Raw genomic sequence first — 18538 nt, 5'->3', positions numbered from 1 at the left:
CCTGATGATTAGTGATGTGAAGCATCTCTTCATGTGTCTGTTGGCCATGTGAATTTCTTCTTTGGTGAAGTGTCTGTTCAGATACTGTGCCCACTTTTTTAATTGGCTTATTTGCTTTTTGTTCGTTGAGGTGTGTGAGCTCTTTATATATTTTGGATGTCAGCCCTTTTCGGATCTGTCAGTTATGAATATATTCTCCCATACTGTAGGATGTCTTTTTCTTCTACTGATGGTATCCTTTGTTGTACAGAAGCTTTGTAGTTTGATATAGTCCCACATGTTCATTTTTGCTTTTGTTTTCCTTGCCTAGGAAGATATATTCATGAAGAAGTTCCTCATGTTTATATCCAAGAGATTTTGCCTATATTTTTTTCTAAGACTTTTATGGTTTCATGACTTACATTCATGTCTTTGATCCATTTTGAGTTAGTTTTGTGTATGGGGTTAGACAGTAATCCAGTTTCATTCTCTGGCATGTAGCTGTCCAGTTTTGCCAACACCAGTCCATGGCTCCTTTATCATATATTAATTGACCATATATGGTTGGGTTTATATCTGGGCTCTCTGTTCTTTTCCACTGGTCTATGGGTCTGTTCTTGTGCCAGTACCAAATTGTCTTGATTGCTGTGGCTTCGTAGTAGAGCTTGAAGTCAGGGAGTGTAATTCCCCCTGCTTTATTCTTCCTTCTCAGGATTGCTTTGGCTATTTGGGGTCTTTTGTGGTTCCATATGAATTTTAGAACTATTTGCTCTAGTTCATTGAAGAATGCTGTAGCTATTTTGATAGGGATTGCATTGAATCTGTAGATTGCTTTAGGCAGGATTTCCATTTTGACAATATTAATTCTTCCTACCCAAGAGCATGGGATGAATTTACAATTATTAGTATCCTCTTTAATTTCTTTTAAGAGTGCCTTGTAGTTTTCAGGGTATAGGTCTTTCACTTCCTTGGTTAGGTTTATTCCTAGGTATTTTATTCTTTTTGATGCAATTGTGAATGGAATTGTTTTCCTAATTTCTCTTTCTGCTAGTTCATCATTAGTGTATAGGAATGCAACAGATTTCTGTGTAGTAATTTTGTATCCCGCAACTTCGGTGAATTCAGATAAAAGGTTTAGTAGTTTTGGAGTGGATTCTTTAGGGTTTTTTATGTACAATATTATGTCATCTGCAAACAGGGACAGTTTGACTTCTTCCTTGCCAATCTGGATGCCTTGTATTTCTTTGTTTTGTCTGATTGCCATGGCTAGGACCTTCAGAACTATGTTGAATAAAAGTGGGGAGAATGGCATCCTTGTCTTGTTCCCGATCTCAGAGGAAAACTTTTAGCTTCTCGCTCTTAAGTATAATGTTGGCTGTGGGTTTGTCACATCTGGCTTTTATTATGTTGAGGTACTTGCCCTCTGTACCTATTTTGTTGAGAGTTTTTATCATGAATGGATGTTGAATTTTGTCAAATGCTTTTTCAGCATCTATGGAGATGATCATGTAGCTTTTGTCCTTCTTTTTGTTGATGTAGTTGGTGATGTTGATGAATTTTTGAAAGTTTTACCCTCCTTGCATCCCTGGGATGAATCCCTCTTGATCATGATGGATGATCTTTTTGATGCATTTTTGAGTTCGGTTTGCTAATATTTTGTTGAGTATTTTTGCGTCTATGTTCATTAGGGATATTGGTCTGTAATTTTCTTTTTTTGTGGTGTCTTTGCCTGGTTTTGGTGTTAAGAGTGATGCTGGCCTCGTAGAATGAGTTTGGGAGTATTCCCTCCTCTTCTACCTTTTGAACGCCTTTAAGGAGGATGGGTATTAGGTCTTCACTAAATGTTTGATAAAATTCAGCAGTGAAACCATCTGGGCCAGGGTTTTGTTCTTAGGTGGTTTTTTAATTACAGGTTCAATTTCTTTGCTGATAATCAGTCTATTCAGATTTCCTGTTTCCTCCTGGATCAGCCTTGGAAGGTTGTATTTTTCTAGAAAGTTGTCCATTTCTTCTAGGTTATCCAGTTTGTTAATATATAATTTTTCATAGTATTCTCTCATAATTCTTTGTATTTCTGTGGTGTCTAGTGATTTTTCCATTCTCATTTCTGATTCTGTTTATGTGTGTAGACTCTCTTTTTTTCTTGGTACGTCTGACTAGGTCTTTATCTATTTTGTTTATTTTCTCGAAGAACCAGCTCTTGCTTTCATTGATTCTTTCTATTGTTTTATTCTTCTTGATTTTATTTATTTTTGCTTTAATCTTTATTATGTCTCTCCTTCTACTGCCTTTGGGCCTCATTTGTTCTTCCCCGTCTAGCTTCATTATTTGAGAATTTAGACAGTTGATTTGGAATTTTTCTTCTTTCCTGAGGTAGGCCTGTATTGCAATATATTTCCCTCATAGCATGGCCTTCGCTGCTTCCCACAGATTTTGTGTTGTTTAATTATAGTTGTCATTTGTCTCCATGTATTGCTTGATCTCTGTTTTTATTTGGTCATTGATCCATTGATTATTAAGCCACCATGTGTTTGTGGGCTTTTTCATTTTCTTTGTGTAATTTATTTCTAGTTTCATACCTTTGTGATCTGAGAAGCTGGTTAATGCAATTTCAGTCTTTTTGAATTCACTGAAATTCTTTTTGTGGCCTAGTATATGATCTATTCTTGAAAATGTTCCATGTGCACTTGAGAAGAACGTGTATCTTTTTGCTTTTGGATGGAGCATTCTGTACATGTCCGTTAGGTCCATCTGTTCTAATACGTTGTTCAGTGCCTGTGTCTCTTTACTTATTTTCTGTCTGGGTGATAGTCCTTTGGAGTGAGTGGTGTGTTGAAGTCTCTTAAAATGAATGCATTGCATTCTATTTACTCATTTAATTCTGTTAGTATTTGTTTCACATATGTAGGTGATCCTGTGTTGGGTGCATAGATATTTATGATAGTTATATCCTCTTATTCAACTGACCCCTGTATCATTATGTAATGTCCTTCTTTGTCTCTTGTTACTTTCTTTGTTTTGAAGTCTACTTTGTCTGATACAAGTCCTGCAACTCCTGCTTTTTTCTCCCTATTAGTTGCATGAAATACCTTTTTCCATCCCTTCACTTTCAGTCTGTGTATGTCTTTTTGGGTTTGAAGTGAGTGTCTTGTAGGCAGCATATAGATGGGTCTTGTTTTCTTATCCATTCAGTGGCTCTATGTCTTTTGATTGGTGCATTCAGACCATTTACAATTATAGTGATTATCGATAGGTACGTACTTATTGCTGTTGCAGGCTTTAGATTCATAGTTACCAAAGATTCAAGGGTAATTCCCTTACTGTCTAACAGTCTTATTTAACTCACTTTGTGTGCTATGACAAACACAAGCTGAAGGGCTAAAGGTTTTTTTTTTCCCCTCCTTTTTCTTCCTCCTTCATTCTTTGTATGTTATGAATCATATTCTGTAGTCTTAGTCTATCCCTTGGGTGACATCTCTTTAGCCTTAGGAATACTACCATCTATAGGAGTCCCTACAAAATGCACTGTAGAGGTGGTTTGTGGGAGGTAAATTCTCTCAACTTTTTCTTATCTGAAAATTGTTTAATCCCTTCTTCAAATTTGGATGATAATCTTGCTGGGTATAGTATTCTTGGTTCAAGGCTCTTCTGCTTCATTGAATTAAATATATGCCACTCCCTTCTGTTGGTTTCTGTTGAGAAGTCTGATGATAAGCCTAATGCGTTTTCCTTTGTATGTGATGTTTTTTCTCTCTGTAGCTGCTTTTAAATGTCTGTCTTTATCCTTGATCTTGGCCATTTTAATTATTATATGTCTTGATGTTTTCTTCCTGGATTTCCTGTGTTGGGAGATCTGTGCACCTACATGGCTTGAAAGACTGTGTCCTTTCCCAGATTGGGGAAATTTTCAGCAATTTTCTTTCTCTTTTTTTTCTGGTACCCCTATAATACAAATACTGTTCTGTTTGGATTGGTCACACAGTTCTCTCAATATTCTTTCATTCTTAGAGATTCTTTTTTCTCTCTGTGCCTCAGCTTCTTTGTATTCCTCTTCTCTAATTTCTATTCCATTTACCGACTCTTCTGCTACATCTAATCTGCTTTTAAATCCCTCCATTGTATGTTTCATTTCAGATGTGGAATTTCTTAATGATTGTATCTCTGAGTTAAATTTGTTCCTGAGTTCTCGAATATTTTTCTTTTCCTCCATAAGCATGTTTATGATTTTTATTTTGAACTCTCTTTCAGGCAGATTGGTGAGTTCAGTTTAATTTGTCCCTTTTTCTGGGGTTTGTGGGGTTTTGGTCTGGACCATGTTCTTTTGCCGTTTCATATTTCTGTGTGGTGCCCACTAGTGCCCAGAAGCTCCAGTCTCTGGAGTTGCTCAGCACGTAGAGTGAGGTTGGGGGTTGTAGGGGAGCAGAGCTGGTGCCTGGGGGAAGGAAAGATCTGTTCCCTGATTCCTGTCTGTGGTGCCTGTCTCTGGTGTCAGAGCCAGTGGGCCGAGCACACAGGTGTAAGCCTCTGTGCTTTGGGTCTGTAGCTGTTGTAGGTGGGGCCTCCCTCTGGCTGGCCTGCTGCCAGCGCAGTAACTGCCGGTTTGTGAGCAGGTGCTGGCAGGCAAGAGGAAGGCGCAGCAGGCTGCGTGTCAGAGGGGAGCCTCGAGGCTGAGTAGGCAGCCAGGGTGATGGGGCACCTGAAGCTCCTCAAAGTTCCCAACCTGCCGGACAGTGCTCAGACAACCTTGTCCAGCTCTCCCCTCCCCTGCGCAGCAAGCTCCATGCATACCCTGCCCCTTCAGCAGCCCTCTTGCTGCTAGGAAGCCTCTCAGACCGCCTGTCTTTCCCTTGTCCCAGAGCGGCCGGATGTGGATCCCTCCTCCACAAGTGGCTGGAGTCTCAGTGTCTCCAAATATTCCACCTGTCTTAGCATTCCAACTCTACTAAACTCCAGAGCACCATGCAATGTAGGTTTGTGCTCCCAAAGCATATCTCCAGGGCTGGGTGTTCAGCAGTTCCACACTTCCACCCCCTCCCTGCTCCATTTCTCTTCCTCCTGCTGGTGAGCTGGGGTGGCGGAAGGGCCTGGGTCCCACTGGATTAATGCTTTCGTGAACTTTACCGTTTCATGAGGTCTGCTCTGTTCGTGAGGTCTGTATGTAGTCTGGTGCAGTTTTAGAGTTAGTTGTATCAATTAACTACATTTTCATACTATTTGTGGTTTGGGGAGAGTTCTCCATGTCACCTCTCATGCCACTGTCTTGAATCCCTCCATTCTAGTTTTTTTTGAGCATTCCTCTTTCAACTGTGCATTATTTGGAAGTGTGTTATTTAATTTCCAGTTGTTTGTGGGATTTTCCTGTTCTTTTTTTCCCTTTTATGGTCTTCAGTCTCAGTACATTATGGTCAGAAAACGTACTTCCTATAATCTAAATCACTTACAATTGTTTTCATTTCTTTTATAATGCAGGATGCAGTCTGACTTGGAGAGTGTTCCATATGCACTTGAAAAGAATGTGTGTCTGCTGCTGTTGGGTAAATTTTCCGAGAAACAGCAATTAGAGTCAGGTTGTTTGATGGTGTTCATTTCTATAATAGACTGCCATGGAAACATGAGTGACAAGTGAGAAAATGGATTAGCAAATGCAGACAGCACTTTCAAAAGCTTTGACTGTGAGGCAAGGGAAAGAGGAGTTCTATTAAAGATGAGAATGACTGGAGTGTGTCTAAGTGTAAGTGGAAGGATTCAGTGGAAAGAATGGTTGAGTACACAGGGAAATTGATTATGTATGTTTCCTGTGAAGAAGAGCTTCCAAAGCAACAGCCCTGGATTGTCCTAAGGAAAAAGATACTTTTTCTAATAATGTGGAAGGAAGAAAAGTTAAAAACCTCTAGTGGCTTTCCCATACGAGTTTAAAAGATGGACTCCTCTTCCAGGCCTTCAGAGCATTGCACTGTTTTGTTTCTCATTACATCTTTGACCTTAACTCAAGGCCCTCCTATGTCCTTCATTTCTATGCTGTAGCTATAGAAATGAACCCAAACTTTAAAAAAAATGAGTTAATATTTCTAGAGCACTTTTAGGTTCATAGCAAACTTGAGCAGAAAGTATGGAGTTCTCATATACCTGCTGATTTCACACATTCACAGCCTCCCCAACTGTCAACATCTTGTGCCAAAGTGGTACATTTGTTTAAAACAGTGAACCTACACTGACACCTCCTAACAATCAAAGTCCATAGTTTATGTTAGGGTCAGTCTTAGTATTGTACATTCTGTAGGTTTTGACACGTGTATAATAGCATGTATCCACCGTTTTAGTATCGTAAAGAATCGTTTTGCTTTCCTTAAAATCTTGTGTGCTCCACTGATTAATCCCTCCCTTCCCCTGTTCCCTGCCATCCACTGATCTTTCTACTGTCTCCATAGTTTTGCCTTTTCCAAATGTCATGCATTTGGACTCATACAGTATGTAATCTTTTCAGATTGGCTTCTTTCACTTAGTAATATGCATTTAAGGTTTCTCCATGTCTTTTTATGGCTTGATAGCTCATTTTTTTTTAGGACTGAATAGTATTTCATTCTTTGGATGTACCTTACCAAAGGACATCTTCATTGTTTACAAGTGTTGGCATTTATGAATAAAGCCTCTGTAACCATCCATGTACACATAAGCTCTCATATCATGTGGATACATATCAAGGAGCATGATTACTGGCTTGTATGGCAAAAGTATGTTTACTTTGTAAGAAATTGCCAAACTGTGTTCCAAAGTGGCCATTGTTTATCAGTAAAGCTTAATTTTTATTTGTAATTAATTTGAATTTAAAAGATAAGAGTGCTAGCATTTCCTTCTGACACTGCTGTGGACTCTCCCATACTTCTGTTCAGAGAGGACAAGCTCGTTCTTGCCTTGTGACATTTGTCCTTTCGTCAGAGGCTGCCTTTTGTATGGCTGGTTCTTCTCCTTTGCCCTTTCTAAATTTGTTACTCTCTTTTTATTTTCTCCATAGTACTCTGGTTGCTTCATAGTTACTGTGAAAATAAATAACACTTTTGAACAATTCATGGATGGAAGGAAAAGTCTGAAAGGAAACTAAAGCATACTTAGGACAGGTTGAAAATGAAAATTACAGCATATCAAAATTTGTGGAATGCAGCTAAGGTTATGTTGAGAGGGTAATTTATAGCATATAATGCCTGTGTTAGAAAAGAGGAATGATCTCAAATCAGTAAGCTTCCATCCTAAGAAACTAGGAAAAGAAAAAAAAAGTCTGATTGAACCCAAAACTTTAAGCAAGTAGAACAGCAGAAATCAATGAAATTAAAAGCAGGAAAACACTAGAAAAAAATGAGACCAAAAAAAGGGTGATTGTTTTGAAAACATCAGTGAATTCTAGAACATCTAGCAACCGTGACTAAGGTAAAAAAAAAGACACAGATGACTGATATTAGGAATGAAATGAGATATAATTACAGATCCTTCAGCTACTAAAAGAATAATGGAATACTGTGAACAACTCTCTGCACATAAATTTCACAAGTGCATATAAATGGTCCAGTTCCTTAAAAACCACACACTGTCAAAACTTATCCAGTATGGAAATAGAAAATCTGGATTTTTCTTTAACTGTTAAAGAAATTGAGCACATAATTTAAAACCTTTCATAAAAGACATTTGGAACAAGACAAGGATGTCTACTCACCACTCCTATTGAACATTGCACTGGAGGTTCTAGCGAGGGCAGTTTAGACGAGAAAGGGAAATAAAAGGAATACAGATTGGAAAGGAGGATGTAAAACCATTCCTATTTGCAGATGGCATGATAGTCTGTGTATAAAGTCCCAGGCAATCTACGTTTAATGATGTTGCTTGGGGTTTTCTCAACTCTGAACTTCTTTTTAATATGTTGTTTTACCATCTTCTCTCTGAGCTTTTGTTGAATTCATGGAGGGAGTGAATCTGGAGGCATGCCCTAAAGCCTTTTTTGAAGGATTTGGACTCTACTCTTCTGAGATTTTTGTTGACTGTCTTACACCAGCTTTTTAAATCACTTGTTAGGAGAGTACATGGAATTCTGTGAGAGTTGGGATAATTTCCCACAACTAACATAAAAGCAATGAAGCTTGAGCCTTAGTCAGGGGCAGACAGTTGCATTGTTGGCTGCTCTGTTTCACCTCTCTGCACCTGTCAAAAAGAGGGAAATGATAACTCCTGTTCTTGTGTATTGACTCATGTTTTTAACATTTAGGTAAATTGTATATAGTGAATAAACTTTGGGAAGCACAGATGTAGAGGTCTATAAACTAATGTTAGATATGGTAGGAATCATTTGAAAAATCTTTTTGCTTACTATTAAAATGTTTGAGGTATTTATATTGTCCTTATTCTCTTGTGTTTAATATCTGACTTACACTATTTCTGCAGAATCACGTGACAAATACAGTTGAAAAAGAAGATATCCATAGGTGTTATTCTTACTTTACCGAGGACTTTTTTGATCTCTTTGTGGGAAGAAAATCCTGTATGAGCAACTATGCTTTTCCTTGCATTAGGAGATAATTCTCAGTGCCTCTCAGTGCCTGTGAGCAGAGACACTGATGGCTTTTATCCAGACTGTTTTTTAAGTATGTGTGTATAGTGAGCCTTGGAAGATGGAGATGATGGCTTCCTTCAAAGCACAGGATAGATTTTCTTGCAGCCCATCCATTGTAAAAGGCTTGGGCTTTTTCTCCTGTAACATAGCTCACTGTTTGCACTTGTGTTATCTGTCCCCTCTCACTTTGCCTTTGAGATTGAATAATTTATGCAAAAATGAAGGTATTCTGGCTGTTGTCATTGCTGGGAGAAATAAATTGTCCTCTTTAATCAGCAATTTCATTTCTTCTGCCAGCATCAAGGAAACTAGCATTCTAATTTGTTAGTGTGATTTCTACTCTTCTGACACCGAATGCTGTGGTGTCTTCATTTCTTACATTATATGTATAACAATAACAATATTACACACAGCAATAATAGTAGTATAACTTCATTCGGGTTCCTGAACCTGATTCCAGTGTGTAAGTATGTGGAGTCTTCCCACACATACTAACACAAAGCAATTCTCTAACAGCAGAGTGTTGGAGAACTCAACTCAATTCTAATGCTGTCTGCATAGAGATACCACCCAGTTCCCCAGGTTAAGGGCTCTGTCCCACAAGACTGGCCTCTATTCCCCATTCCAGATGCCCGTTGCAAGCCCCAGGCAGTCCCTTGTGCCTCTGACCTACAGGCTACAGATTGGAGGTTCCCACAACCTTCCCCTTAGGATTGATTAGTTTGCTAGAGCAGCTCACAGAACTCAGGAAAACATTTAATGTTTACCAGTTTAATAAAGGGTACCATAAAGGATACAAGTTAACAGCCAGATGAACAGAGACATAGGGTAAGATCCCAAGTAAAGAAGCTTCTATCCTGGTGGAACTTGGGGCCTGACTCGGTGACACGTGGAAATGTTCTGGTTCCCCAAGTATAGAAGCTCTTCCTGACTGAGAAACAGGATCCAGCCCAGCAGAGCAGAGAGAAGAGATGAGCAAGTCTTCTCAGGCATTCTTGTGAGGGCCTCATTGCATAGTCATAATTGACTATATTATTGGCTATTGGCTGATTCAACCTCCGCCCCTGCCCTTGGGTGGGAGGGGTCCAGAAGTCTCTCGTTATCATGCCAAAACACCTATTTCACCTTTAAGACTCTGTAGTTTTCAGGAACTGTGGGTGAAAACCAAATATACCTGGGAAATACGTATTTGGTCATATGAATGATGAAATATATATTTCTTAAAAGTCATTATATCACAGTTAGGTTGTAAGTAGAGTAAAATATCAGACCCTTCACAGTTCTTGATATACTTTACACACATTATTAATCAAACAGCATTAAAACCAAACTAAACAAAACTACTGTGTCAATTGCTTTGTTAGGCCTAGATGAAGAGTACAGGATTAGAGAAGTTGAGTAGTTTATCTGAGGTCTACACCTCTTAAACCAGTCACACATACTCTGCTCCCTGTAATTGTTCTGTCTTGAAGGCATTTTATGTAAAGTAATAAATATTATGACATGCTTTACTGTATGAAAGAAATTAGCATAATTTTTACTCTTTATGTGGGATTATTGAAATTTAAATTAAAATGTGACATGTAAGTTAAATGCTTTGATAGTTTTCTTTTTAAAAACATGTTTTGTTTTTTTTTTTAAGAATTGTTCTCTGTGTACTTCAGGCTGTATCTTAAACCTTCACAAGACATTAATAGAGTTTTAGTTGCTAGAATAATTGAAGCTGTGACCAAAGGAAACTGTTCACAAACTGATGGATTAAATTGCAGATTTTTGGAGTATTTTTCCAAGGCTATTCAGCATGCAAGGTAATATTTGTTTTGTATTGAAAATCCATTTGATCTTCTTTTAAGACTACATTTTAGGTTTAGTAACTAAGCACATTACCAATTTAGAACTGGTGATTCCCAAAGTAAATGTGAGATACAGCAATACCTGAAATCCAACATGAAGAACATGAAATGATGTTTCTAGGTGAGAAATTTGTCTTGCTTTTCTAATGACAGGAAAAACTAAGTACCTCCTATGCAGTTTCAGTACTAAGAATGAAATAAAATAGGAATATAATTTGGAAGTATCAGTATCTTTGTGTGAAATTGCCCAACTTAAAATTTGTAAATTGCAGGTATTAAAATCAGTTTTGCATAATTTTAGGCAGTGTTGTAGCAGCAGGGAGAGCTAACAGGAGTGGTATCTGAGCACAAAATAAGAACTTCTTTTGTTGCTATGTAGTGCTGTGATTTTTTTCTGAATAGTTCTGAAACTAAGGCCATTTTTATTTGAAAATTAGAATATTTTTCTTGCAGTGTATTGCTTACAGTATGTGACTTCATAACTGTCTTAATTTGTGTATTTCCCTCCATTCTTAATATACCAAGATAAGTCTCTTTGTTTTTTGTCATAGACAAGAAAAGAGCTCTCCAGGTCTAAATCATATCTTAGCAGCACTTATTATCTTCCTCAAGACTTTGGCTGTTAACTTTCGAATTCAAGTATGTGAATTAGGAGATGAAATTCTTCCTACCTTGCTTTATATTTGGACTCAACACAGACTTAATGATTCCTTAAAGGAAGTAATTATTGAATTATTTCAACTGCAAATTTATATCCATCATCCAAAAGGAGCCAAAACCCAAGGAAAAGGTATAAAGGAAGTTTTTACTGTTTGGAATTTGCTTCTTCATTGAGGAATAGAGGTTTAAGTATAAAATCTGTATTTTGTAGGAGGTTATGACTTTCCTCAGGATTACTGTGCTTGGTAATGGTATTTGTCATGAAGATATTTTTCATGCTTTTTTTTAGAATTTGTAGCTGTGGTAACAAATCATATTATGCGTTATCATGTGTTTAGTACAATGAGGAATACAAATAAATAGACACAGACTGTATAAATAAAATGATTTACAGAAGGCAAGATCTTGTTTATCCATATGCTTCTTTTCTTAGAAGGTAAAATAGATAAATGTGCGCTGAAATCAGCCAGTCAGATAAGCCAGTTCCTAAGGATGATAGGAACATACTGTCTTAAACCTCATAGTTATTCCAAGCCTGGTTTCCTAGAAAAACCAGAAATGAATGACTTAGCCTCCCTCGATTCCTTTACCTTGATTTGTCTTTGACCAAGGGAGTATTGCTTGGACGGTGTAATTCCATTTAGTAGACAGGAACATTTTTGCATAGAACTAGAAATGAATGAGTTCTGTTGTACTCAGCCTTTCATCTTGTATTAGCCTTTGGACCAATTCACCATGAGTAGTTGAATGACCTTACAAAATCATGCAATACTGAGTAGTGGCAGCTGAAACGGAGGAACATTGTTATAACTACTTCTTATCAAAATTAGCTGTGTATGTTTCCAGGGCTCTTCTAGTATGTACAGTTATGTATATTTGTAGCCCATGAAACCACTGTAAGTCAAAGAATGGTGGTAGCTTTTCTTAGTTTTTCATCTCTTACATAGCTCTCACTCGGATGAAAATTAGGCTTACTAGGAGAGGGTATGACTCGTTTAGGGTTTTAGTTAACTACATATTTAGGATGAATTGAACATTGGCAGGATGATGAGGTTGCCAGGTATACTAATATAATTTTAGGTCACATTAATAGTTTTCTGTTTCTTTGTGGGAAGTGATAGCACCATTGTTCCCCATACTGGTGCACCAGATTTCTGTAAAGTCACCATTATTATTAAGAGGGACAGAAGTTGACTGGATTGTGTCTAGGAAAAGGTGAATGGGATGATGGATGACATGCATGTCATTTGTACTCTAAAGAACTGGTAATGTTTTACTCCTAAAGACATACAAAGAACTTGGTCCTCATGAAAAAGGCAGTGTATTTGCTTCAGGGGAAAGAAGAAACTAGAGAACGTTTGAATGAGATTTTTGATTGAGTTGATTAGAGAGATCAGATTATGGAGGAATTTTATAACAAATACAGTTAACTGAGTGTGAAATGGACACCACTACGAAGTAGAGCTTGTCAAGTGTATTGTCAAAGAAGACATTAGTACTGAATGGAAGACAGACCAGATGTCTTCTGATGTTGTTTAACATTAGGCACCTTAACAGCTGAATAGTTTTGTGGGAGCTGGCAATACAAATGGAGTGCATATATATAAATTATATTTTAATTTTTTTTGAATTATAGGTTCTTATGAATCAAGAAAATGGAAAAATATCTTATACAACTTATATGATATGCTGGTTAATGAAATAAGTCATATAGGAAGCAGAGGGAAATACTCTTCAGGGTCTCGTAATATTGCTGTCAAAGAAAACTTAATTGAATTGATGGCAGATGTTTGTCACCAGGTATAGTGTATCTTGTCATATTTTGAAATTTCCCATTGATTTTCTCTTGCTGGGCTTTTAAAACCTGTGTTCTTATAAAAAGCCTATACAACTACTACAATAAAAGTACATGTAACTGTTCCTTTGAAAACACCATTAATATTTGAATTGCCCTTCTGACTTAAAAGATAACTCCTTTGCACATTTAAGCATAGTGAAAACTAATGATGAACTCTTCCATTTATAAAAGATTATCTGCAGAAAGCAATATTACCTTGTCCCTAGTGTTTCTTTTTTTTTTTTACTGAAAAAGCAATCACGTAACATAAATTCAGTATTATGATGTATATAGTTCAGTGGTTTTCTGTATTTTCACTGTATTCTGCAGACATTACCAGTGTCTAATTTCAGAACATTTCCATCACCCCCAAAAACCAGCTTCATGCCTATTAGCAGTCAATCCCTATTTCCTACTTCTTCCAGTCTCAGCAACCAACCACTAATCTACTTTCTGTCTCTTTGGTTGCTTATTTTGGACATTTCATATAAATGGAATCATACATATGTGATCTTTTGTGTCTGGCTTCTTTCAATTAGTATAATGTTTTCAAAGTTCATCTATGTTGTACTATGAGTCAATATTTTATTCCTGTTTATTATGTGGATATATTACCACATAATATGTCACTTGGTAATACCTGCCTTTTAGAGAGCCATTACAATCGTGCAGAATGTTTGTTACTGTTTTATTGTATTTATATATTTCTGTAATTTGTTATTCTTGCTTTATGAGTTCCCTGTATCTTCATTTGAGGAGGTGAATGACTATTAGAAAACAATACAATATAGAAAAAAAAAGAGGTTTTCCTTTGTTATTTTGTAGGTTTTTAATGAAGATTCCAGAGCTTTGGAGATTTCTCTGTCTTATACTACCACACAGAGAGAATTTAGTGATTACAGTGCACCTTGCAAAAAGAAGAAAATAGAATTAGGCTGGGAAGTAATAAAAGACCACCTTCAGAAGTCACAGAATGATTTTGATCTTGTGCCTTGGTAAAATGTTATCTTTTTTTTCTATTGTCATGTTAGTCTAATTTAGTTTTTCTCAGAAGGCCTCTAGTAGAATCCTTTATCTCAATGGCCTGGCCAAAACTATGTCATTTGTCCACTTCAAACTAGTTACTGATAAAAGGGAAGGTGATTGCAGGACATGTTGAGATCAACCACCATGGCTCATCTCTGGGGCCAGGCACAGGGCCACCTTTCCTAAGCATATTGCCATAGTGAGGAAGAAAGGAGAATGGCTCCCTGTAGACAACCAGTAGTTTGTACATCATGGAATTCACTGCATTGTACACCTCAACACAGAGATTTTAGCATACATAGCACCTTCTAATAGAATTAGATTAGGAAGAAATTAAATATAGCATTCCAAAATCACAGAATAATTTGGACCTTATGCCATAATAATAAAGGGGTATTTTTTTGTTACATTCTTTAGTTTCAAATGGCATTCATAATTACTTAAATAATAAATCATGGAAATCTGTAAAAATCACAAAATACTATATTAGGTCTGGTAGGAATCTTTATAGTTCATCCTGTCCAGCCTGTTTGCTCTACTAAAAAGAAAACTGAAATTGAGATAAGTTAAACAGTTTACCTAAGGACAGTCAGGAATTTGTAGATTACAGTCAGACTTTTGTGATAATGGTCTTTTGGTTTTTAACATGTTCACGTAATGTTTAAATATAATTGAGGGAGGGGGCAAGCGTATTTTTTAGTTACCTATTGCTTAAGCTCATGTTTATTTTATATAGTTGAGGGTACCTATTTCAGATTTTTTTATCCATTTAGTCAAAGAGTTTTTTATTGAACATGTGCTGTGTGCCAAATATAAGGGAAACAGAGATGAATAAGGTAAAGTTCCTATTCTTGAGTAGCCCACATTCTGGAGAACTTGGAGCAAATATTTATTAAATGAACTGAATTAATGTCAAGAAAAACCAGTTTGTTGTGTTTTCCCTGTTTTGCAGTAATATTATTGGTGGCTGAAGTGCAGGGGTAGGTGCAATAACTCAGAGGTATAATATTGCCTATTTAGTTAACGTTTTTGTGTAAGGGAAATATGGTAGCTTATCCAGGAAGCCTAAAAGTTGTCAGTGTTCCTGGCACTTTAGAAAGTAGGGCCTAATAAAATTAAGAGCCATTTTACTATGGTTATATTCTAGTTAGGGTATTATTAAGGGTACTATGTCTATATTTTAGCTTGTTTAAGAAATTAAATAATTTTCAAACTATTTATACTTTTTTTCTTTTAGGTTACAGATTGCAACCCAATTAATATCAAAATATCCTGCAAGTTTACCTAGCTATGAACTGTCACCAGTACTGATGATACTCTACCAGCTTCTACCTCAGCAGCGACATGGTGAACGCACACCATATGTGTTACGATGCCTCACAGAAGTTGCATTGTGTCAAGGCAAGAAATCAAACTTAGAAAGCTTACAAAAGTCAGATTTATTGAAACTCTGGATTAAAATTTGGTCTATTACATTTCGTGGTATAACTTCTGAACGGATACAAGCTGAAAACTTTGGCTTACTTGGAGCCATAATTCAAGGCAGTTTAATTGAGGTTGATAAAGAATTCTGGAAGTTATTTACTGGGTCAACCTGCAGACCTTCATGGTAAGTTGAGTGTGCATTGTATTAGAATTTGCTATGCATGTTTTCTTTTCCCTGATTTTTATAGTTTGTAACTTCACTTAAAAGATATGTTAAATTATATTTCAGATGCTTTTGTTGTTTGTCCAGGAAGTCTTAATAAATAAATGTAGATTTAGTTTCAAATGTAGAGAGACTATTAAAACCAATTTTAAAGAATTAAGCAACTGACAATATATCTTTTATCTGTAACTGACAATGGTTTGCTCAATATTCATAAACTTTTTTTTTTTAATAGTACCACATATTGTTACGATAACATATAGTTCTTAGTCAAGAACCTTCTCAAATGTAATCAGGCTTTTTACAAATTTGGGGGTTCATTTCATTAACAGAAGTTTACCGTATGTCTACCATGTGCCGGGCACTGTCCTAAATATTGGTGGCACAGTGGTAAATAAGACAGGTAAGGTCCCTGTTCCTCAAAGAGCTTACTTTTAACAAGTGCTCTTTGTTTTGTTATAGTCCTGCAGTATGCTGTTTGACTGTGGCACTGACCATCTTTGTGGTTCCAGAAACAGTAAACACAGGAATGGACCAAAATATATGTGAAGTAAATAGAAGTTTTTCTTTAAAGGAATTGATAATGAAATGGCTCTTATTCTGTCAGTTAGAGGATGACTTTGAAGAAAGTACAGAGCTTCCTCCAATTCTTCACAGGTAATTTGAGTTTATTAGCATGCTGCTGTTTTGTGTTTTTTTTTTTCTAATTTTTTTTGGTTAGGTGCCCTCCATTACTTATTTGATAGTAGATGGCTTTATTTTACAGTGATTATGCAGGATTTGTGAGTGCTAGGATTTGTGAGTGCTAGCCCTTAATATTAAAACAGTCCCTTTTTTTGCATAGTGTTCTGTGTCTTTGTGCCTGAATCTTTTTCTAGGTCCTATTACTTTGTTCTTGTCTCTCTGCCTCCCTAGACAGAGTAAGGAGGACGTGCATGAAGAATATGAATATAAATTTATAAATCTTCTGTGTTCCTTTGTGATTTTTTTGTAAATAGATCCATCTGAGCATATATCCAACTCAGGTGTTTTCTGCAATCGTAAGAGTGAAATAGGATGAAATATCATAACTGCAGAAAATGAAAGAAAGACAACATGAGACTTAAACACTAGGATGGGGAGCAGCTTGCCCTCTTAAACTTATCCTTAGTAGGTAGTTGGAACTGAATGATTGGAGGTCAGACCTCTAGGTCCTTGTGCTTTTGCTGTGGTTTCATAATTATTTGAGGAATGGTCTTTAAAAAGTAGACATGAGTTTGCTTCCGGGAAGTGTTGAAAATGACAGTAATATAAAATGTATGTGCCATAAATTCTTTCAGATGTTAAGAAATTTAGTACGGATTAAAGCAATTTTAATTTGGATCCAAATTTTAGAGGGCAAGGTTTATAACCAAATATAGACATTTAAGTTCAAGGAATGCTTTAAATGGCTTTTGGTCTTCTTTGTGAAGATTTTTCTTTTTCTTTATAGTAATTTTCCTCATCTTGCACTGGAGAAAATTCTCGTGAGTCTCACTATGAAAAACTGTAAAGCTGCAATGATTTTTTTCCAGAGTATGCCAGAATGGTATGTTATCTAATGGAATTCTGTTATTTTAAGACACAGCTTTGAATACAAGCATGATGATTTTAGCAGAGTAGTAGCTATGTCTTAAAAATTATGAACTAAATTGTTCAATTAAGAAAATCACAACTATTAGCCGGGGAAAAGTTTCTTTTAATTCAATAATTGTAATCTATGTTCTGTAGTTTTAGGTGTAGTTTACTGTTTTTTAAACCAGTATAGTATAGCATGACATTTGCCAATGGAAGAAGTACATAGTTATGATGCAAAATTAAGATGCAAAATTAAGAACATAAAAGTTATGTGAAATGAGTTCTTTAAAAATGTGACCCATTTTTGTATGTTGATTAAATTCTGACTATTAGCTTTAGAAACTAATGATAACTGAGGTGTTAGGGAAAACAAAATGAATCTAAATACCTCCTTTTAGCTAAGTGAAGAGGCTTATGTTTATCACTGTGAAAATGACTCAGCATAAAGATTTCTAATCTCCCTCAAGAGTGATGAAAAAAAATTCTGGATTTTGTAGAACTCAAAGGTGAAAAAAGGGGAAATGTCTCCAGATGATGTTATTCTTTGAGTTTATATCTGGTGTTATTAATGTTTTCTTTTTAATACTTTCAGAATTTGCCTTAGAGATTGTAATTTGTATTTCTTTTGTCCATCTATTCATAAAATTTGTTACTGAATAATGAAATTGGGTACAAGTAGGTATCAAAGTCCAGGAAGAGAAACAATAAAAGAATAATCCATTATGTAAAGGAAGTCTGAATAATATACGAATGTTTTCATTTGTGATATATTGCTGCTATGTGGAGGGAAGTATATGGTCATTTGATTATAAACTAAAAATCTCACTTTCTTGAAGTGAACAACACCAAAAAGATGAAGAAGAGCCTTCATTCACAGAAGTTGAAGAACTATTTCTGCAGACAACTTTAGACAATATGGATTTTTTAACAACTGTGGAAGAATGTGCTATAGAAAAGCACCAGTCCAGTCCTGGCTTTTCTGTCCACCAAAATCTCAAGGTATCTCTGGATCACTATCTTCTGGGACTAGCAGAACAGCTTCTAAATAACTACTCACCTGAGGTGAGTTTAAAAAAGAACTAAAGCTTATGTTTGATTCAACTTTGGTAGACTGTTAGGAAGGAAAACAGGCAAGAAAGACACTAGGATGGTGAAAGGCTAGCTTTTAAAAGCAAAGTGACAGAACATTGCTACACATACGGGAGGTAGCATGAGGAAAGGAAAATTGAAGAACAACCATTTGTTTCCTTTGCACCTGGGATTCTGGAAGACTTAAAAGCAGTAAAATTCTTTGGGTAGGTTAGTGGGGAATAGTAATGCTTTTGAGCATAAGGATTATATGA

At 36.3% G+C, this 18538-nt stretch overlaps 1 protein-coding gene across 16 annotated transcripts in view; it reads left to right on the top strand.

The window, feature by feature from the left end:
- The window catches only part of ATM (ATM serine/threonine kinase), a 125927-nt gene that overhangs the window by 12214 nt on the left and 95175 nt on the right, over window positions 1-18538 (top strand). For 14 of the 16 annotated variants that reach the window (XR_012132505.1, XM_073239309.1, XM_073239304.1 and 11 more), the window contains 8 exons: window positions 10218-10383; window positions 10980-11218; window positions 12725-12888; window positions 13751-13920; window positions 15189-15560; window positions 16062-16256; window positions 17071-17166; window positions 18032-18257. Coding sequence is in view for 14 of the 16 variants with exons in the window: in XM_073239309.1 (XP_073095410.1) it covers window positions 10218-10383; window positions 10980-11218; window positions 12725-12888; window positions 13751-13920; window positions 15189-15560; window positions 16062-16256; window positions 17071-17166; window positions 18032-18257 (1628 nt within the window). In the remaining 2 variants the exon portion in view is untranslated. Of the gene's footprint in view, window positions 1-5448; window positions 10194-10217; window positions 10384-10979; window positions 11219-12724; window positions 12889-13750; window positions 13921-15188; window positions 15561-16061; window positions 16257-17070; window positions 17167-18031; window positions 18258-18538 lie in introns of those variants that run through there. The other 2 variants (XR_012132506.1, XM_073239312.1) reach the window with 2 other exon arrangements.

The sequence above is a fragment of the Manis javanica genome, chromosome 6, assembly GCF_040802235.1.
Source record: "Manis javanica isolate MJ-LG chromosome 6, MJ_LKY, whole genome shotgun sequence".
Classification (NCBI taxonomy): domain Eukaryota; kingdom Metazoa; phylum Chordata; class Mammalia; order Pholidota; family Manidae; genus Manis; species Manis javanica.
The sequence above is the reverse complement of the archived record's forward strand: the minus strand, read 5'-3'. Positions and strand labels throughout refer to the sequence as shown.